The 19,445-nt window shown below is 41.4% G+C and overlaps 1 protein-coding gene across 1 annotated transcript in view; it reads left to right on the forward strand.

Moving 5' to 3' along the window:
* The first annotated feature begins 2,307 nt into the window (after nt 1-2,307).
* LOC126278459 (uncharacterized) overlaps nt 2,308-19,445 on the forward strand; it is a 50,042-nt gene continuing 32,904 nt past the window's right edge. Inside the window, exon 1 of the mRNA XM_049978591.1 lies at nt 2,308-2,345. Coding sequence (XP_049834548.1) covers nt 2,333-2,345 — 13 coding nt within the window. The 5' untranslated portion in view covers nt 2,308-2,332. The remainder of the gene's footprint in view (nt 2,346-19,445) is intronic.

The raw sequence follows: 19,445 nt of genomic DNA on the forward strand, positions 1-19,445 counted from the left end.
TTGTGTATGAGAAATGGGTTTGAAACTTTCCTGATGTCAGCACGTTGTAGGTGTCGCCACCGGCGCCAACCTTGTGTGAATGCTCTGAAAAGCTAATCACTTGCATATCACAGCATCTTCTTCCTGTCGGTTAAATTTCGCGTCTGTAGCACGTCATCTCCGTGGTGTAGCAAATTTAATGGTCAGTAGTGTATGTAGTTTGCACTACAACTGTTCTGCATTGAGCGGCAACTACCGATTCCCTAACCTTTTTCTGTAATTTTCAACGAAAAGAAAATCGTTTTCCATTGAAGGAATTGCATTTGGGTTCATGAAGTGTTTCTGTGATATTCGCGAGTTGAACGAAACTATCAGTGACAAAGCCAGCAGCACGCCTCTGAATTGCTCCGACGTCTCCCTTTAAGCGCGTGGGTCTCCCAGACACTCAAGCAGTACTCAAGAGTGTGTCACATTAGTATTCTATACAGGATCTCCTTTATAGATGAGGTACATTTTCCTGTAATCCTCCCAATAAACGGAAGTCGACCGTGGGCCAACCACACTACCGTCCGTCCTAAGCTGTGTTTCAGGTAGCTTTGCAACGTTACGCCAAGACATTTAATGGATTGCGTCAAACAGCGTCAATGATAATGCATTCGAACATCGCATGATTATTTTTCCTACTAATCTGCGTTTTGTAGGTCTTTTATTAAATCGAGAAATAGTGCGCCAGTGAGATAGAAGTGTTTATTTCTGTTAGTCTTTCTTGGTTTCGGTTTGACATCGGTCAACAAAGATTGTAGGTCATGCTACAGTTTCATTAGATGCCTCCTTTTGTTTCAGTTACTGATACAGTAACTTACCTGCTTTCTTAACTACAAGTTATGGAATTATCTTTCCATTTTATGAAAATCTCTTTTGTGTTTATTGTGATCGAGGTGTCGAAGAAATTGTACTTAGACTCGGCTCGCACTAATTGAAAATATTGCTTCGTTCACTAACAATGATGCTATGACTAGATATTCACATTTTTCGAGTCAGGAAAATAGATGGTACTTGAAAGTCTGACAATGACAAGTACTGACTGTATGGATACCAAAATAAATAAATATGAGACGAAAAACGACCCACGTGTGTTTGGTAAGGAGAGTACAGTGTTTAAAACGGAGGTGTTTGAAAACGAAAGTTTCAAGCAAATTTGTATTACCAGTGTTTACTTACTGCAGTGGGACATCTGCTTTGAATACTAGAAGCATTAAAAAACTGGTGATCGCTCAGCGAGGGATTGAGGGATGCGTGTTGGGGATTACTAGGAGCGATAGGAAAAGAAAAAAATGGATAAGGAATCAGAATGGAATAAAAAATGGAGGAGGGCGAGGCACATAGCTAGTCGAATGGTCGGTATCTGGAGGAATGATACCCTTTCTTTATTCAGAAACATGAAGAAAGATCGACAAATTCGTAAGAAAATGAGGATGGAAAGCAATGGAAAATATTCAGGGGCTGGCTGACACGTAAATCACTGGGAAATATAATGCATGGAAAAGGCTAAAGCTATCTGTGTCAAATTAGTGACAATGGTAAATGAAGGGCTTACTTCAATAGTGAGTGGCACAAGTCCACTTTTGTTCTTTCTGAGATACAGTGTCCTAAAGTTAAATGAGCGCTGAAAAATCTGCAGTTGAAATATTAGAAATATTCAAGCATATGGCTTCTTGCTAGAGATGAAGCTTTCTTTCTGTTTGTTTGGACCATTAGTATCAGAAGCAGAAAAGTGGAGGTAATGGACTTGTAACACTATTGCAATAAGCCCTTCAAATTAAGCAGCAAATGTTAGAGTGTAATGAAACACTGATAAGATAATTGACTTTAGAAAAATTAGACTCGTTTCTAATCTATAATCAGCCTTTCTTTCTGTTTATTTCTAACAAAATTTCATTTAACTCTCTCAGGGCTTATTAGAATCGGATTGGGAACCACTATTTCAGACGTACTAGCTGCGGCTTCGCACAGGTAGTACCCTTCGTCACACATAAAAATGGTTTCTTTTTATATCCCTTTAACACTCTAAAATTTTACTGCTTGCTGTAAGATGTTTCCCTGTTGATTTCTCCCGAGGATCGTGCTCAGGTCAGGTCAACAAACAATAATGGGAGTCGCTGCGTGCGCATTAGGTGGGCCGCTGGTGAATGACGGAAGGGGGTGCGCCGTCAACCAGGTCACTCGTTAGCGGGTCGGCACGGCGCCCCCGTTATGCAGCCCTTGGCGGGCGCTCGGCGAGGTATATAACGAGCGGGGCCCGGGGCTGCTCACAATTAAGACCGCAGCGCGACGACAGCAGCCGACTGACAGCATGGCGCTAGCAGGTGAGTCTCTGCCGCAGGCGTCTCCACACGTTGCTCACTGTGCTACCTGCGTGGGGAGAGCGCTGCTCTCTGCGCAGGCAACTTCTGCGTCAATGCAGATTCCTGTCGTCAGGCACCGCTCTATGGTTCCGTTCTGGAGGGGCGTGACAGTTTGTTACTGCCCGCCTCCCTCCCCCATCCCCCCGATCTTGAAAATGTAGCTTGACATCCCCCTCACTTTTAACGACTCACAGGTGTTTCAGAATGAAATTCAGTCATCGTTGCACATAGATTGTTATTTCGCTTTGTCATCTTTGGAAGCCTACACAATTAGGGATAGTATAAATGATTAGACTATGGCCAAATATTTACGTAAAGTATAAGAAGTGTATTACAGAAACTTACTTACTATTGGTTTAGCAGGTGCGAATATCTTCGTCACAGGGGCATAATGCTACGAAATGTCCAAAACTATACATATTTTATGTCATTGTCGTAAACACACATTGACTGATTGATCGTTTACAGTAAATGAATCGAATAAACGTATATCTCAACTAGTTGTGTCAGCATCAAGAGAATATATAAAAACATATAACAAGCATAGCTCAGGTACATGTTGTTGCTGTTGTGGTCTTCAGTCCTGAGACTGATTTGATGCAACTCTCCATGCTACTCTATCCTGGGCAAACTTCTTCATCTCCCAGTACCTACTGCAACCTACGTCCTTCTGAATCTGCTTTGTGTATTCATTTCTTCGTCTCACTCTACGATTTTTACCCTCCACGCTGCCCTCCAATACTAAATTGGTATCCCTTGATGCCTTAGAACATGTCTTATCAACCGATCCCTTCTTCTAGTCAAGTTGTGCTACAAACTCCTCTTCTCCCCAATTCTATTCAATACCTCCTCATTAGTTATGTGATCTACCAATCTAATCTTCAGAATTCTTCTGTAGCACCACATTTCGAAAGCTTCCATTCTCTTCTTGTCCAAACTATTTATTGTCCATGTTTCACTTCCATACAAATACTTTCAGAAACGACTTCCTGACGCTTAAACCTATACTCGATGTTAACAAAATTCTCTTCTTAAGAAACGCATATCCTCTCTACTTCGACCATCATCAGTTATTTTGCTCCCCAAATAGCAAAACTCCTTTACTACTTTAAGTGTCTCATTTCCTAAACTAATTCCCTCAGCATCACCCGACTTAATTCCACTACATTCCATTATTCTCGTTTTGCTTTTGTTATGTTCATCTTATATTCTCCTTTCAAGACACTGTGCATTCCGTTCAATTGCTCTTCCAAGTCTCTTGCTGTCTCTGACAGAATTACAATGTCATCGGCGAACCTCAAATTTTTTGTTTAATCTCCATGGATTTTAATACCTTCTCCGAAATTTTCTTTTGTTTCCCTTACTGCTTGCTCAATATACAGATTGAGTAACATCAGGGAGAGGCTACAACCCTGTCTCACTCCTTTCCCAACCACTGCTTCCCTTTCGCGCCCCTCCGCTCTTATAACTGCCATCTCATTTCTGTACAAATTGTAAATAGCCTTTCGCTCCCTGTATGTGACCCCTGCACCTTTAGAATTTGAAAAAGAGAGTATTAAAGTCAACATTGTCAAAAGCTTTCTCTGAGTCTACAAATGCTAGAAACGTAGGTTTTTCCTTTCCTTAATCTTTCTTCTAAGATAAGTCGTAGGGTCAGTATTGCCTCAGGTGTTCCATCATTTCTACGGAATCCAAACTGGTATTCCACGAGGTCGGATTGTACCAGTTTTTCCATTCGTCTGTAAAGAATTCGTGTTGGTATTTTGCAGCCGTGGCGTATTAGACTCATAGTTCCGTAATTTTCACGTCTCTCAACAGCTGCTTTCATTGGGATTGGAATTATTATATTCTTCTTGAAGTCTCAAGGTATTTTGCCTTTCTCATACATCTTGCTCACCAGATGGTAGAGTTTTGTCAGGAATGGCTCTCCCAGGACTGTCAGTAGTTCTAGTGGAATGTTATCTACTCCCGGGGCCTTGTTTCGACTCAGTTCTTTCAGTGATATGTCAAACTCTTCACGCAGTACATATCTCCCATTTCATCTTCATCTACATCCTCTTCCATCTCCATAATATTGTCCTCAAGTACATTGCCCTTGTATAGACCCTCTATACACTCCTCCCACCTTTCTTCTTTCCCTTCTTTGCATAGAACTGCGTTTCCATCTGAGCTCTTGATATTCATACAAATGGTTCTCTTTTCTCCAAAGGTCTCTTTAATTTTCCTGTAGGCAGTATCTATCTTACCCCTAGTGAGATAAGCCTCTACATCCTTACATTTGTCCTCTAGCCGTCCCTGCTTAGCCATTTTGCACTTTCTGTCGATCTTATTTTTGAGACGTTTGTATTCCTTTTTGCCTGCTTCATTTACTGCATTTTTATATTTTCTTCTTTCTTCAATTAAATTCAATATTTCTTCTGTTACCCAAGGATTTCTACTAACCCTCGTCGTTTTACCTACTTTATCCTCTGCTGCTTTCACTACTTCATTCCTCAAAGCTACCCATTCTTCTGCTAATGTATTTCTTTCCCCCATTCCTGTCAATTGTTCCCTTATACTCTCCCTGAAGCTCTGTACTACCTCTGGTTTAGTCAGGTACATAAGGAAGCTATATATGATAAATTAGAAAAAGTGGCTCATAGTTCTAAAATCTGAAAGGGAATGAGCTGACTTTCACATAAGGGATGACATACAATAAAAATAATGTCTGTGTTTTAAAGCAAGATGACCATTCAACAAATCTTTTGAATTTAGGTATGAATGTTTATATATTTCAGATTTTTCTAAAATGTTCATTTTGTAACCCTTTTCAACTATATGCAAAATTTCCATGTTGAACAGGGATCGAGGAGGAAGAGTTTATTTCTTATTTTCAAGTAGTTCTTCAAAAGTAGAGTTACGTGAATTCTCACCGTTTTTGTTGAGCAAGTGCTCTTGAAGACGGGTCTTAAATGCCCTCCCTGTCTCTCCTGCGTAAACATAATATTTTATACACTCTAGCTTCGAGAACTAGCTGGAGATTTCTCACTGTGTATAAAGCGCAACTTAGTTATGTTAATGGTGGTAAGCGATACAGCGAATTCATATTTCTTAAACAAATTAGCTGTATACGATATGAAATGTCACGTAAAAATGGAATTGTATTGTATTTCTTAATAGTGACGCCGTTTTTATTGAGGGTACAGGACTTTACACCCTTGTTGGTTTTATTTTGACAAATTGTTGTACAAGGCTGGCTTGATATCACCTTTAAGATCGCTGTATACTTTAAGTTATCAAGTTCACATGTACATAGATGATTCATTTACTGAAAAAAAAACAGTTTACCAAACTGTGTTTACAATAATCACATACAATATATACAGTTTTGGACATTTCATGGCTTTGCGCGTCTGAGAAGGAGATACGACATGCACTAAATCAATGCTAAGTAAATTTCTGTAATGCATTTCTTATACTTTACATAAATGCTTGGCCAAGGTCAAATGATTTATAGATTCCCTGAATTTGTAGGATTCTGAAGACAAATAAATTTTATCGAATCGGTAAATCGAAATAAAAATGACTGTGCACCTGATGACTGAATTTTATATATATTACAGTTGCTGAAAAAATAACAGCTATGAATAAAATAATCACTCAAAAATATCTAGCATTTTAAAAATAAGAGCAATATATTATTACCTGAATTTTCCGTCGGTGCTCGGCAAAGCATGATAGCAATATTAAACAGGAATAGCTTCCCAGTGTTCTGGAAAATTACAGATACTTGGTTACAAACCGACTTTCTGCTTCGTAGGCCATTACCAGGTGACAGCAGAATGTCACAAACACAGGTAAAGTGATGTGCGACTACATAGATATTATTTACCCAGAAGATGCAAAAGGCACCAAAATAATGACGTGGTTCAAATGCCTCTGAGCACTATGGGACTTAACATCTGAGGTCATCAGTCCGCTAGAACTACTTAAACCTAACTAGCCTAAGGACATCACACACACATCCATGCCCGAGGCAGTATTCGAAACTGCGACCGTAGCGGTCGCGCGGCTCCAGACTGTAGCGCCTAGAACCGCTCGACCACTTCGGCCGGCGATGACGTGTACAGTCTCTGTATAGCAAAGTATTATATTATTTACTTCACGCAGAGGTAGTTACGTTAACTGAAAAAGAAAACTGAGCTTTTTGTGGAGATACATTTAACAACTAATGACAAAGTTGAATTTACAATTGTAATATGGTAGTTGTAACTAAAAATTAATGTAACAAAGGGGGAAAAGGAAACTGACATTGGTCATTTGAAACTAAGCTGGCAGTCTCTCATAATTACTTTCGTCGATTTGCATTATTTCCAGTAATATCATCTTTCGGCTTTCTTTTATATAATGTAAAACATCTCATTTTACACCATGCGAGTGGTTTTGTGTTAAAAGATGGTGAGCAACGGCTGAATCTTTCTTTCTTAACTTCAGCTTTCCTCATGTTTAAATAACCCCCTTATTGCCACAGAACTGACCGGCACGTAGACCTACTTTTCCACAGTACTTGCAGTTGGTTTTGTACATGTCACTCTGTATCAAGGCTTGCAATTTGTCTTCACTACTGAACGAAAATTTTGGTATGCTGTTTGTGTTATAAGGTGTATGAGTGTAGTTACGAGAATTTAACTTCTTGCGTGGCTATCCGAAATGTTGCCACCATATGGGATAATGCATCAGTTTTTGTAGCTTATGTCTTTCTCTATAGCGAATTGCACGTACTTTAAAGTTAGGTTAATACAGTATCTAATTTCCTCTTGCACTGCACGTCATGGCATTGTTTAGCACGACAGTCGAATTAATGAGTAGAATGTAAATGAGCGTTGAGCAGGGTGAATTTTCTAATCCGACTGTCAGTGCCGGGATCACGCGAGTATTGAAATAAGAGAGCAGAATTCTCGTTACTTTTTTGCATGAATTCTGAAACAGTTAATTTCGTTCCCACGAATCTGGAACATTCAATGTAATAGATTAAGATGGACACAGACTCGGAAAGAACTTTCCTTTATATTTTGGTGAGACTTCGCGGCCGTAATGTTGTAGTTAGGCGTGAAGATCTTTGACAGCACGCTTAGACAGCTTCAGTTCGACTCCAGTTATGTAGAGAGAAAAAAAGTCGTTGCACGCCGTGAGGAAGTCGACGGCCTCACACACAGCAGCTGTTCTCAGATTCCTTTGGTAGAGAAGACAAAGATGTTACGCTAATGGTATGTATTTTGGTATTTTGAAGACGTAGTCCGCTATTGGAAAATCTGTATTACTCTATTGTTAAATCGACATCATCGTTGATTTCCCCGATACATAGTCTTGCATAATTAAATATTTTACATGGCTATACTGGTTTGAAGAACATTCTGGACAATTTGAGCGAAGGATTTGGCCACACTGTTCGCCTGACATAAATCCCATCGTACATTTATGGGACAAAACTGAGAAGTCAGTTCATGCACAAAATCGTGCACGGGAAACAGTTTCGCAGTTATGGACGGCTATTGAGGCAGCGTGGTTCAATATTTCTGCAGCGGACTGCCAACGACTTGTTGAATCCATATAACATCGACCTACTGCACTACGCCGGACAAAAGAAGGTCCGACACGATATTAGAAGGTATCCCGTGACTGCTGTCAGTGTATTACAAAACAGTATTTATCCTTGCTTACTCCAACTCGATCAGGAACGACACATAGGTTCGAAATTTATAAATTGATAATTCTGTACGAGTTATTAATTTTGTAATTTACTATAACAGTAATTGTTAATTCAATCATATTACAGAATGACAACAACTTTGAACACCAACTTATCCGCTATTCCCTAAATCATTGATTTATGATGTAGGGTGTATTGCCCTGTGATACGCCTCATTAAAGCAAGCAAGGAAAAGCTCCGCGTTTGGCCCAGACGCGATAATCGGGAACGACTCAGATGTGTGCCATTCTATGGCAGTACCGTTATTGGTGTTCGGTATGGATGGGCGAGGGATCAGCACACCGCTCTCCCGTTCGTTGTCGGCGTTCAGACCTTTGAGTAGCTACCTGTACTTCTCGTTCGAGTAGCGCCTTATATGGCCTGGCATTACCAGCCTGAACGCACCACGTTCCAGACCTCCCACCACGGAAATATCTCTGGCAATACTAAGAACCGAACTCGCGCCTTCCACATAACAGTGAGAGACGCTGACCTCGAGGCTGCACCATAAATTACTCACTACCGCGAAAGTCGTTAGATATCCCTCAAGAATCTATTTTTTCAGTAGGTGTGCAATTTAATTGAAAATTGTTGAGAAGTTTACAACAAAGTAGTCAGTCTGTCTACCTCTATCTACGGTTGTTCGTCTTAGATGTTAGAAATTTCGGCTGATTCCAGACACCTGCAGTTTTAGTATCTGTGTTAATCATCTTTGCAGTACAGCAGTTGTGTGGTAACAGTGTTATCTGATATCTCACTTGTGAAGAAGCATTAGGAACAGAAATCCTGGCCCATTTACACGCCAGTAACGTTTGAGAAGATTACCAAGTAGCCATTTGTATTTATTGGTTTTCACTGGAAGATACACGGATTGAACGAAAATATGAGAACGCCGTGAAAAATGCACGCTTGAACAGAAATACAAACGCTAGTCAAACCTTCTGGTGTCACTCTTGTATCTGACCATGAACGGCACGTGTGCCACGCCCTCAACACGTGTTAAGAAGAGTCGTGGTCAGAAAAATGGTAGTTGAGACTGCATTATGTCGCAGATAAATGAATTTGAAGTTGGGAAAACAGTAGGCTCTTCCATAACCAAGATAGCCGAAGTATTGGTGTTTCAAGACGCACTGTATCGAAGATATACAAGGTGAACGTTACTACGAGGGTTGTCCAGAAAGTAAGTTCCGATCGGTGGCGATATGGACACCACAGTGAAAACCCGATGAAGCTTTGCACAGATGTGTTGGGTAGTCTTTCTAGTATGACCGTCGATCGCGTCAAGACGCTCTTTTCAGTTGTGAGTGCACTGTGAGCGAGTAAAGGTGCCTAGAACAACAATGTCTCCCGCCAAGTAGAAGGGTCTACTGAGAGGCTCCGCCGTAATGAGTGCAGCCCACCTAACACAACTGCCACCCACTTCCTTCTTCATGGCGATTCTCAGCCGCACTTTGCAGGGGCAGTGAAGACGCTCCTGCTGCCTTTTCGATGGGAGGTGTTCGATCACCCACAACGCAGCCCTAATTGGCTCGTCCTGAGTATCATCTCTGTTCACAGGAAACGCTGGATACGAAGACAACACTTGGGCGCAGGCGACGCGCTATAGACCAGCGTAGAGAATTTTCGGACAAATGTCTAAGTCGGAGCGGCGACTATGTAGAGAAGTATCTGGAAAGTGCAGCAAACTCTTGCAAATAAAATGTTTCTGATTTTCACTCAGGATTCCATTTAGCGACTGATCGGAACTTCTGGACAACCCTCGTAAAACCGACAAACTCCAGGATGGATTTCTGACTGTAAGTCGAGGAAAAAAAAATCCGATGAACATGTGTCAGGTAATGGACGGTATGCTTGTAAAGACAGCATATCGTCCCGGAACACACAACCGAACTGCATCGCATCCACGTTTCAGCAGGAGTTCAAAGTGATCTCCATGGAATGCAATGCACGTGTTCACATGTCGCATCATGAACTTCCGCACTTTAGCACGTTCTCTGTCCGAACTGCTGCATACACGTAGTGAACGCGCTGTTGAAGAGTTTACACTTCGGGAACTGGTTCAGCCTACACAAAGCTTTCAGATACCCGCAGACGTAAAAATCCAGGGGGTTTAAGTCCGGCCTCCGTGCCATATCCGACGTCCGGGGAAGATATAACAATATCGGCGAACTGCAATGACGAAGTGGAGTGCTGCTGCGTCATGCAGGAACCACATAACAAGTAGTACTGCAAATTCTCAAGCAGACCACGGAGTATTCCGCAGGAAGTCCAGCTAAGTTCCTCCGTCGAGGCGTTGTGGATTAATAACGTGTGCAAGCATGTGTTCGCCAAGAATCCCTGCTCACACACTGATGCTAATGAGCCGCCTCAACCATTCCTCGTGGATTGTCTGCAGCCCACAGATGACAATTATGCAAATTGACGATGTCAGTTCTGGTAAAGGTTGCTACGTCGGTAAAGAGGACTGATGACATAAACCCTATAATTGTCAATATCTGGTGCAAAAACCGTTAACAAAATCCTTCCCGTAGAGGGAAATCAGCTGCTGATAACTTTAGCACTCGATACGGGTGATAGGGGTAGTAGCGTTTGTCACCTGTGATACCCGTAATCGGACTTTGGCTTACACTACGTTGGCGGGACACTTGCCTGGAGCTTGTACGAGAGGCCGTCTCAGCCTCCTGCAGAACTCGGTCCTCCAAATCTGGTGTTCGCACAGACCACCGCCTCCTTGTACGTTCGTCTGTCTGAAGGAATCCATGATCGCGAAAACGCCCGAAAAGTGGTTGGAATTTTGTGTTAAGTGGTTGTGTCCGTGAGGGCACTTGGTCTGGTATATCGGTGCTGCCTCAAGACCGTTTCCATCTGCTTGGCCGTACACAAACAGTATCTCGGTTAGTTCCAGACATGAAATCAGAACCATTCTGTTGCTTAAAGTACGCTGCGTCAATCACACAGCCTGCAACACACAAGGAATACGCGTCACGTGGTCAGATTTACTTTCATTCCTCAGCGCCATCTACCGTGGGAACGATGCATTTCCGAACACAAGTTCATATAACCTTTTTCCTCCATTTCCAGACAGAAATCAATCACTGATGTTTGTCGGTTTTATTAATGTTCATACTGTATATCGCTAGAGTTGCGCTCTACCAAAATTAAAGTTCGGTAGTTTTGGTACACTACATAAATGACGTAGTAAATGATGGGATTACAGTTAGTATTGGTAGAATTGGCAAGGAAAGAAACATAAAGGAATGTGTGCGAGAGAATATGAGAGCCGACAACTTCTCTTTGTTTTTTTTTTTGTTTTTTGTTTTTGTGGTTTTTGGTTTAGCGTATAATTAAAACCGTACCTCATTCAGTGTTAGTCCATTTTGAATTTTATATCCTTACAGAATATAAATTGCATTTTATAAGTAATAAAAATTAGCTGATCGCATGAATTTTGCGTTTTTATGTAATCGAAGCATACTTTTGATTAAAGTACAGTTTACACACTCAGACATAAAATTGTTGTTATTTTGTTCTCTATTCAACGCTCTTCATCATGACCAAAGGCAAGAGATTCCTATTTATAAATGCGAAAGTTATTTATGATTTATAGAAACATGTTTTATTTTGGTTCGACAAAATATTGTCGCGACTTTTGATATGTTTTTGTTTTACGTTTTGTATTTATTGTACCTTTGTGCTGAGGAAATTGCGTTCTCCAGTGCTGCATGATAAAGCTGTGCTCTTTCCTATATTTTTACTGCTACACCTCTCTGTTTCACGTTAAAAATCAAAAATCTTCGAACAAAATGTGAATTAAACATTGATGATTTCAGTTTTGCTGTACATGCTGTTTATTCTTAAGTAACAGACAGAGAAAAAAATGTTATGTAGGTTACCTGGCCGTTTATATATTCTCATTCAGTTTCTAGACTGCTCAACGCATTCGGTTTTTACGAGAATGTAGTAAGACACTGGTCGCATATAAAGGAAGCGATCGTTGTGAGGTAACGCCCGATAGGTATGCAACACATCCAATTCCCAGGTAATGTGGGTATGACCTTAACTGACGAATGCTACTAGGAAAGCACGGTAGCCTGCAGTAGTTTTACAACTCTATATACCACATACACAGAAAAAGGAAAAACGCCATCCGCAAAATCACACCATGGACGAAAGCGTGTGTTGGGTGACCGTAACAGGTGGTCATTAAAGAGGATTGTGATGAGAAATGAGAGAACGACAGCTGCAAAATTCACGGCAGGACTGAATGTCACACTCGCGAACACTGTCAACATCAAATCAACACAAAGGGAGCACTGTAACCCGGAAATGGCACGGCGAGCTGGAATTCCAAAACCATTCAGCAATGATGCAATAGCCCGTAACACGAAAATGTGGTGCGGAAGTCATAAAACCTGGACTGTGGAGCAGTAGAAGAATGTGATTCAGTTGGATGGGTATTCTGTCACACTGTTTCCAATTTTTTGCCAAGTTTACGTCCTAACAGTGAAACATAATGGGGGTTTGGTGATAGTTTTGGCAGCAATATCATGGTTTTCTATGGGCGTCATGGCTACTCTGCAAAGTCGCATTACTGCCAATGACTATGTGGAGGGATCATTTGGAGAGGATGGACCCTTCACGACTAGCTAAAATTTGTAAACATGGACGACAGCAAGGGAAACGTCTACCTGGACGACCGCGAAAGAGATGGGATAGCAGTAGTCCAGTACATCCACGAATGAGGTAGGGCAACCCTGGTCAGCAGGAAAAGAAGATTATGTGACCGTTTTGGCTGATCAGGTCCATTCCATGAGGTAATTCTGTGTTCCAAGACGACAGGGCCACGCGACTAGAACCGTCCAGGACTAGTTTTTTGGAGACGAGGACGAATTATCGTATTTCCTGTGGCCATCCCAGTTACCAGATCTCAGTATTATAGAACCCTCATGGTCTACTTTGGGGAAAACAGTGCGTGATCGCTATCCACCTCCATCATCATTATCTGGACTTGCAGGAACAGTGATATAAGATGCTCTTGAAAACCATAAAGTCCTGTATTTATCCATGCCGCGACGACTGGAAACTCTTTAGAATGCCAGCGGTTTTCCTACACCGTAGTAGGCTTTGTAATGTGTTATGTTTTTGGTATTACCAAACATTTGTCCAACCCTTATATGGTCGTGACAGATAATTTCCGTCAGTCTGCTGCTACCAGCGAATAATTCACACTTTCAGGCATTCTCTGGTTTGTGTCAAGTCAGAAACGCATAGATCGGCATTTCAGCAGAGATAGGGCAGTAATACGACATACCTATAGTGGTACTGATACAGAGTATTAGAGCTATAGCGCAGACATTCCTATTAATGACTGAGGACAGTGTACTGAACAACATTACATCAGTATTTACTTCATTTACGGACGAACCATTATAGCTGTTACGAGTGGTTTCTATTAGGTTGGTTAGTGTCTCCACGTACGCGTAACACAAGCAAGCTGTTAGTGTTTATTTCCCACTGAGCAGCAGGTCAGGTATTGAAATGTGGACGCATGGACTCAAATCAGACACGTGTAGTCCACTTCGTGACGCAGCTCCGACTGCGCAGAAAATATCAAACAGTAAATCATGTGTAGTGTTTGTGGGAAAACTGTTGGTAGCAGAGAGAAAAACAACGAACACACTGAAGATAATAGATATTAAGGTATGAATGATCACAGTATCTGTACCTATACATCTAACACCCTGTATTTACGACGTAGCGCGTCTGCCGCTCCAGATATTCAGGTGGAAGGAGAGTCCGAGCTGGCGACGCTTATTTCTGTTACTTTCCGGCTCATCTGTATGCTGGGGCAGTATCTTTCCTTTCCGTACTGTTGCTTCCGACTTGTTAGGTCAGTACGTGATTTGCGTCTCCACGAGCTACTCCAGCGGCATATCAAAACGCGGAGGAACTCAGCGCTATGGTAGTCGGTTCGATTCCTGGCTGCGGAGGAAATTCTCATTGGCCTAATGCAACCAGCAGACGATGGAGACCCAGCTGCATACTATTCAAGAGCACAACGTCCTTCTACGAACCTTTCGACGGTATTTAATGAGTGATGGCACGTAACACAATTCAGCGTCTTTCGCCTTTCACACAGAGATAACGGGTACCGACACCCCTCAGGGTTTCCCGAGATTAACAGGTCTGTGCCGACACTAGGTTCCACTCTCTTCTTTCTCCGACGGCAATACGTGTTCAAATGCTCAAATGTGCGTGGAATCTTGTGTGACTTAACTACTAAGGTCACCAGTCCCTAAGCTTACACACTACTTAACCTAAATTATCCTAAGGACAAACACACACACCCATGCCCGAGGGAGGACTCGAACCTCCGCCGGCACCAGCCGCACAGTCCATGACTGCAGCGCCATAGACCGTTCGGCGAAAATACGTGTATAGAATTACATTGTACAAGCTCTCTTTAGACTGAGAGTGACAGTGTAACTATACATTTTACATATCGGTTACTAGCTGCCCTTTTTTGAATTTTCTCGATGTACTCCGTTAATCATATCTGGTAAGGATCCTACACCGCGCAGTAGAACTCCGAAAGAGGACGGACAAACTTAGTGTTGGCACATCTTTAGTAAATCTGTTGCACCTTGTAAATGTTCTGCCAATAAAACGCAATCTTTGATTCGCCTTCCCAACATGTTCTATGGATTCTTTCCCCTTTAAGTTGATCGTAATTGTGATTCGTAGGTATTTAGTTGATTTTATGGCCTTTAGATTTGATTGATTTATCGTGTAACAGAAGTTTAACGGATTCGTTTTAGCACTCATTTAGGGTTAACTGCCAGTTTTCGCACCATACTGTTATCTTTTATAAATCGTTTGGTAATTTATTTTGATCTCATGATGACTTAACCAGAAGACAAAAACGACAACATCATCTGCAAACGACCTAAGCCGTCTAGTCAGATTGTCTCTTAAATCGTTCATATTGATAAAGAACTGCAGGGGCGTATAACACTACCTTGAGGGATGCCAGAAACCAGTTCTGTTCTACGCTATATCTTTCCGTCCATAACTACGTACTGTGACCTCTCTGACAGGAAATCACGAATTCAGTCGCGTAACTGAGATGATATTCCAAAAGCACGCGAATTGATTACAAGCCACTTGCAAGGTACAGTGGCAAAAGCCTTTTGGAAACCTGGAAATATGAAATCAATCGAAATCCCTTGTCGATAACAGTCAGCATTTCGTGTGAGTAGAGAGCTAGTTGTGTTGCACAAGAACGATGTTTTCTAAATCCGTGTTGTCTGTGTGTCAATAGACCGTTCTCTTCGAGGTAATTCGCCATGTTAGAACACACTATATGCTCCAAAATCCTTCGGTCGCCGTAGAATTCTGTGTGCTCCACGCCGCTGCAGCTTGTGATGCTGGAACGTGAAAAAGGGTCCAGAGGAACGCTTCTGACGGGATGGAGACTACAACGCACGGTAGCGCTCATCATGAAGTAACGATCAGTGGTCTACATAAGGACAGAATTTATATTTAATGAAACGACTTTCACGGTGAAAATTATTCCTCATACAAAGCCACACCGCAAGCAGGCTTGAAACCCCGATCAGTCGTTATGGATTATAATTGCCTGAATACAGTATATCTGCAGCGGTAATTATGACAGTAGGTTTTGACGAAAAAAAGTATTTTGCCTTCTTAATTATCCCAGATTTATTCACAGACAACCGTTTGTTAGCTAACTCAGTATACTTACACCCATTGAACGCCGTAGTCCAATCCAAAACAAAAGTAAAATCATAAGTCATTCCTTTCTTTAGGAACAATGAATCAGTGATAACCTATCATAACCGAATAATGCAGCGCTTGTAGGAGTTTATGTAGTGTTAGCGCTGCTTGCGACAAACTCGCAGTTGGGAAAAAAATTCAATTACAATGTACACTTAAGATGCCGTAAATTACATTGAAACAAACTTCATGTCAGTACCTGTTAACTTTGACAAGTTATTATACGCACGTCGCTTAATTATATTTGATATTTTATAGTTGGAACCACATTGCTCCTGAATATAAGTCCAGTGTCCTACCACTTTTTTATGGTTGGTGAAAGAGTGAAAAGCAGTAGACAGATACACTAGGACTGCATTGGAATCGAATAGGAGACCTTTCGATTCGTGACCTGGCACTTCCTCACTTTTCTCGTTCTTTTTTTTTCTAAATTTTATTTTTCTGTGTCTCCGTTCTGTCCTCATAGCTACTCCCTTCGATTGCCACTTTGTGTCATCTCGATCGACCTTAAGTTAAATTAAAAAAGTTGTTATTGGAAAATCAAAATCAGGATACTGAAAGAAAGCTGTCTTTGCTTCATTGAAGTAGGGTATAAGTCGCTTCTTCACAGCATTCAGTAAAAAAGTATGAAATACACTAGAATAAGTTCCTCCTCCTTGTTACCTAAATCATCTTCAGCGGCCTGATGTTCTTTCCTGATTATAGAGAGCAGATCAGAGAAAAATAATTCTTATATCTCTTTATGATATCTATTGCTCGAATCAAAACTTGTTTTCCCTTAAAGTAGTTACTTCTCATTGTAGTATCTTAAATTACTTTTTGCATTTATCTTATTTATATCTCTTTGAATTAGTATGGTCATGTTAATACTAAAAACCGTTAAAATTATGTCTTGAAATATTTTGGAGCGCTCCTAGAGGCTTATTTCGGGTCGTTTACTGTTTACGTAGCGCATATAATTCTGTACGAGGCAGTAGTATGCATTTGTCCGGGAATGGAGCGTCTTCTGGGATGTGTCCGTTTCACGCTGTTGTAGCTATGTTAGCTAGTGTCTGTTTAGTCCAGTGTTGGTAGACCCGGTGCCTGCTTTCATGTTGGGTGGTAGGCGGTAGGATTTAGAAACATTTTAATTAGGTTTTTATTACATTTTGAGATAAAGCATTTGGAAAGTGATAATTATTATATGCTGCAACTTACTGCAACTCTGCTTTATGAATTCCCCTACTTTATAAATCACCATTGCCGTGGGAATGGTAGGCAATTACAAAATTTTGCTAGTAAAAGTGACGCAGAAGTGGGGGATAGGTAAAAAAGGTTGACTACACTTGTTGTAATCCACTGCCAGATTTCTGCCTTCTCGCGCTACTAGATTACACCTACTAGATCACGCCGTGCACATAACGGTGAGGGCTCAGTCCTAGTTCGCTGTTCGTCGCGGTCCTCTTGGATTACTCTGCATCATATCGACAGCTCTTTTATGCTGATTGGCGGCGTCTGTAAATGTGACAGCATTTTTACTAATTCTTGGTGGGGTGTTCAGTCCCAACTTTACGGTTACACTGTCTTTGGATGAGACTGCACTTCTTCCCATATGTTTTGAATCAAATCGTCTTGAATGTAGCTGTAGTCTTCAAAGAAAAGTTCGAAAGTGACGAACGAGGGAGTTAATGCCACTTACATCTATTGGCGGTTCTTTGCTCTGCCTCTCCATCTCTTTCAAGATGTATTTTCTCAGTAATTTCAGTGAGTCTCTGCGATGAAGTAACATTTTTCTCGTCAAGAGGCTACACTGTATTTCCCCCGATGTTTTACAATTTTGAGACCTATGTTCTCATTCGCCACCTATAGTGTTATATGTGGGATTAGCTGAGAAACCGGGCGTTTCCCGGGTATTTATTTGTAACAGTGCCCGAGGCTCAGTACACGTGGAACTGATTTTGGAGTTTGTATACAACGTTTGAAGTAGTATGATTGTGGACATTAATTGAGAGCTTGTTTGCTTCACTAACGTCGGAGAGAGCCGCATAGAGCTGAAGATGCGAGAAGCGACTGACACCAAGGTCCACGCATGCAATACGTAGCGTGTGGCCGTGTGCTTCGCTTTTTGTCACAGCAAACTGAACACGTTTAAAGCTAAATCGTGAACTGTTAGGAGTAAGTGTGATTTGGTGCTTAAAAACACGGTCGCCTGCGCCGCTTACTGTCAAAATTTCTGCATCTGTGGTTTTGCTTTGCAGAGGAGTAAGCTTAAGCCCCTGCGAATGAAGGATTCTGAGAAGTGACCTAATGCATGACACTCTCGATCAGAATTAGGTCGCACATCGCTTTCGGATGGAATTTCCGAAAGACTCAACCGTTTTTTAGACATTTTTGTTAGAAACGAAATGAAATCAAAATGTATCGAAAAAGCACAAAACTCTGAAGGTGGCAGGGGTAAAATACAGGGAGCGAAAGGCGATTTTCAATTTGTACAGGAACCAGATGGCAGCTGTAACAGTCGAGGGGCATGAAAGAGGAGCAGTGGTTGGGAAGGGAATGGGACAGGGTTGTAGGCTTTCTCCGATGTTATTCAATCTGTATATTGAGCAAACAGCAAAGGAAACAAAAGAAAAATTAGGAGTAGGTATTAAAATCCATGGAAAATAAATAAAAACTTTGAGGTTCGCCGATGACATTGTAATTCTGTCAGAGACAGCAAAAGACCTGTAAGAGGAGTTGAAAGGAATGGACAGTGTCTTGAAAGGAGGATATAAGATGAACATCAACAAAAGCAGAACGAGGATAATGGAACGTACACGAATTTAATCGCATGGTACTGAGGGAAATACATTAGGAAACGAGACACTTAAAGTAGTAAATGAGTTTTGCTATTTGGGGAGCAAAATAACTGATGATGGTCGAAGTAGAGAGGATACATGATGTAGAATGACAATGGCAAGGAAAGCGTTTGTGAAGAATAGAAATTTGTTAACATCGAGTATAGATTTAAATGTCAGGAAGTCATTTCTGGAAGAATTTGTATGGAGTGTAGCCATGTGAGGAAGTGAAACATGGACGATAAATAGTTTGGACAAGAAGAGAATAGAAGCTTTCGAAATGTGGTGCTACAGAAGAATGCTGAAGATTAGATGGGTAGTTCACATAACTAATCAGAAGCGATTGAATAGAATTGGGGAGCAGAGAAATTTGTGGCACAACTTGAGTAGAAGAAGGGATTGGTTGGTAGGACATGTTCTGAGTCACCAAGGGATCACCAATTTAGTATTGGAGGGCAGCGTGGAGAGTAAAAATCGTAGTGGGAGACCAAGAGATGAATTCACTGAGCAGATTCAGAAGGATGTAGGTTGCAGTAGGTACTGGGAGACGAAGAAGCTTGCGCAGAATAGGGTAGCATGAAGAGCTGCATCAAACTAGTCTTTGGACTGAAGACCACAACAACAACAAGCACCCAAACCACAAATCAAACTAAATAAATTCGGGTTTTTTCTTTATCGTCATTTCATTCTCTAATTCGGTACAGGCTGGCAGCAACGAAT

Source organism: Schistocerca gregaria, chromosome 6 (assembly GCF_023897955.1).
Source record: "Schistocerca gregaria isolate iqSchGreg1 chromosome 6, iqSchGreg1.2, whole genome shotgun sequence".
Lineage (NCBI taxonomy): Eukaryota > Metazoa > Arthropoda > Insecta > Orthoptera > Acrididae > Schistocerca > Schistocerca gregaria.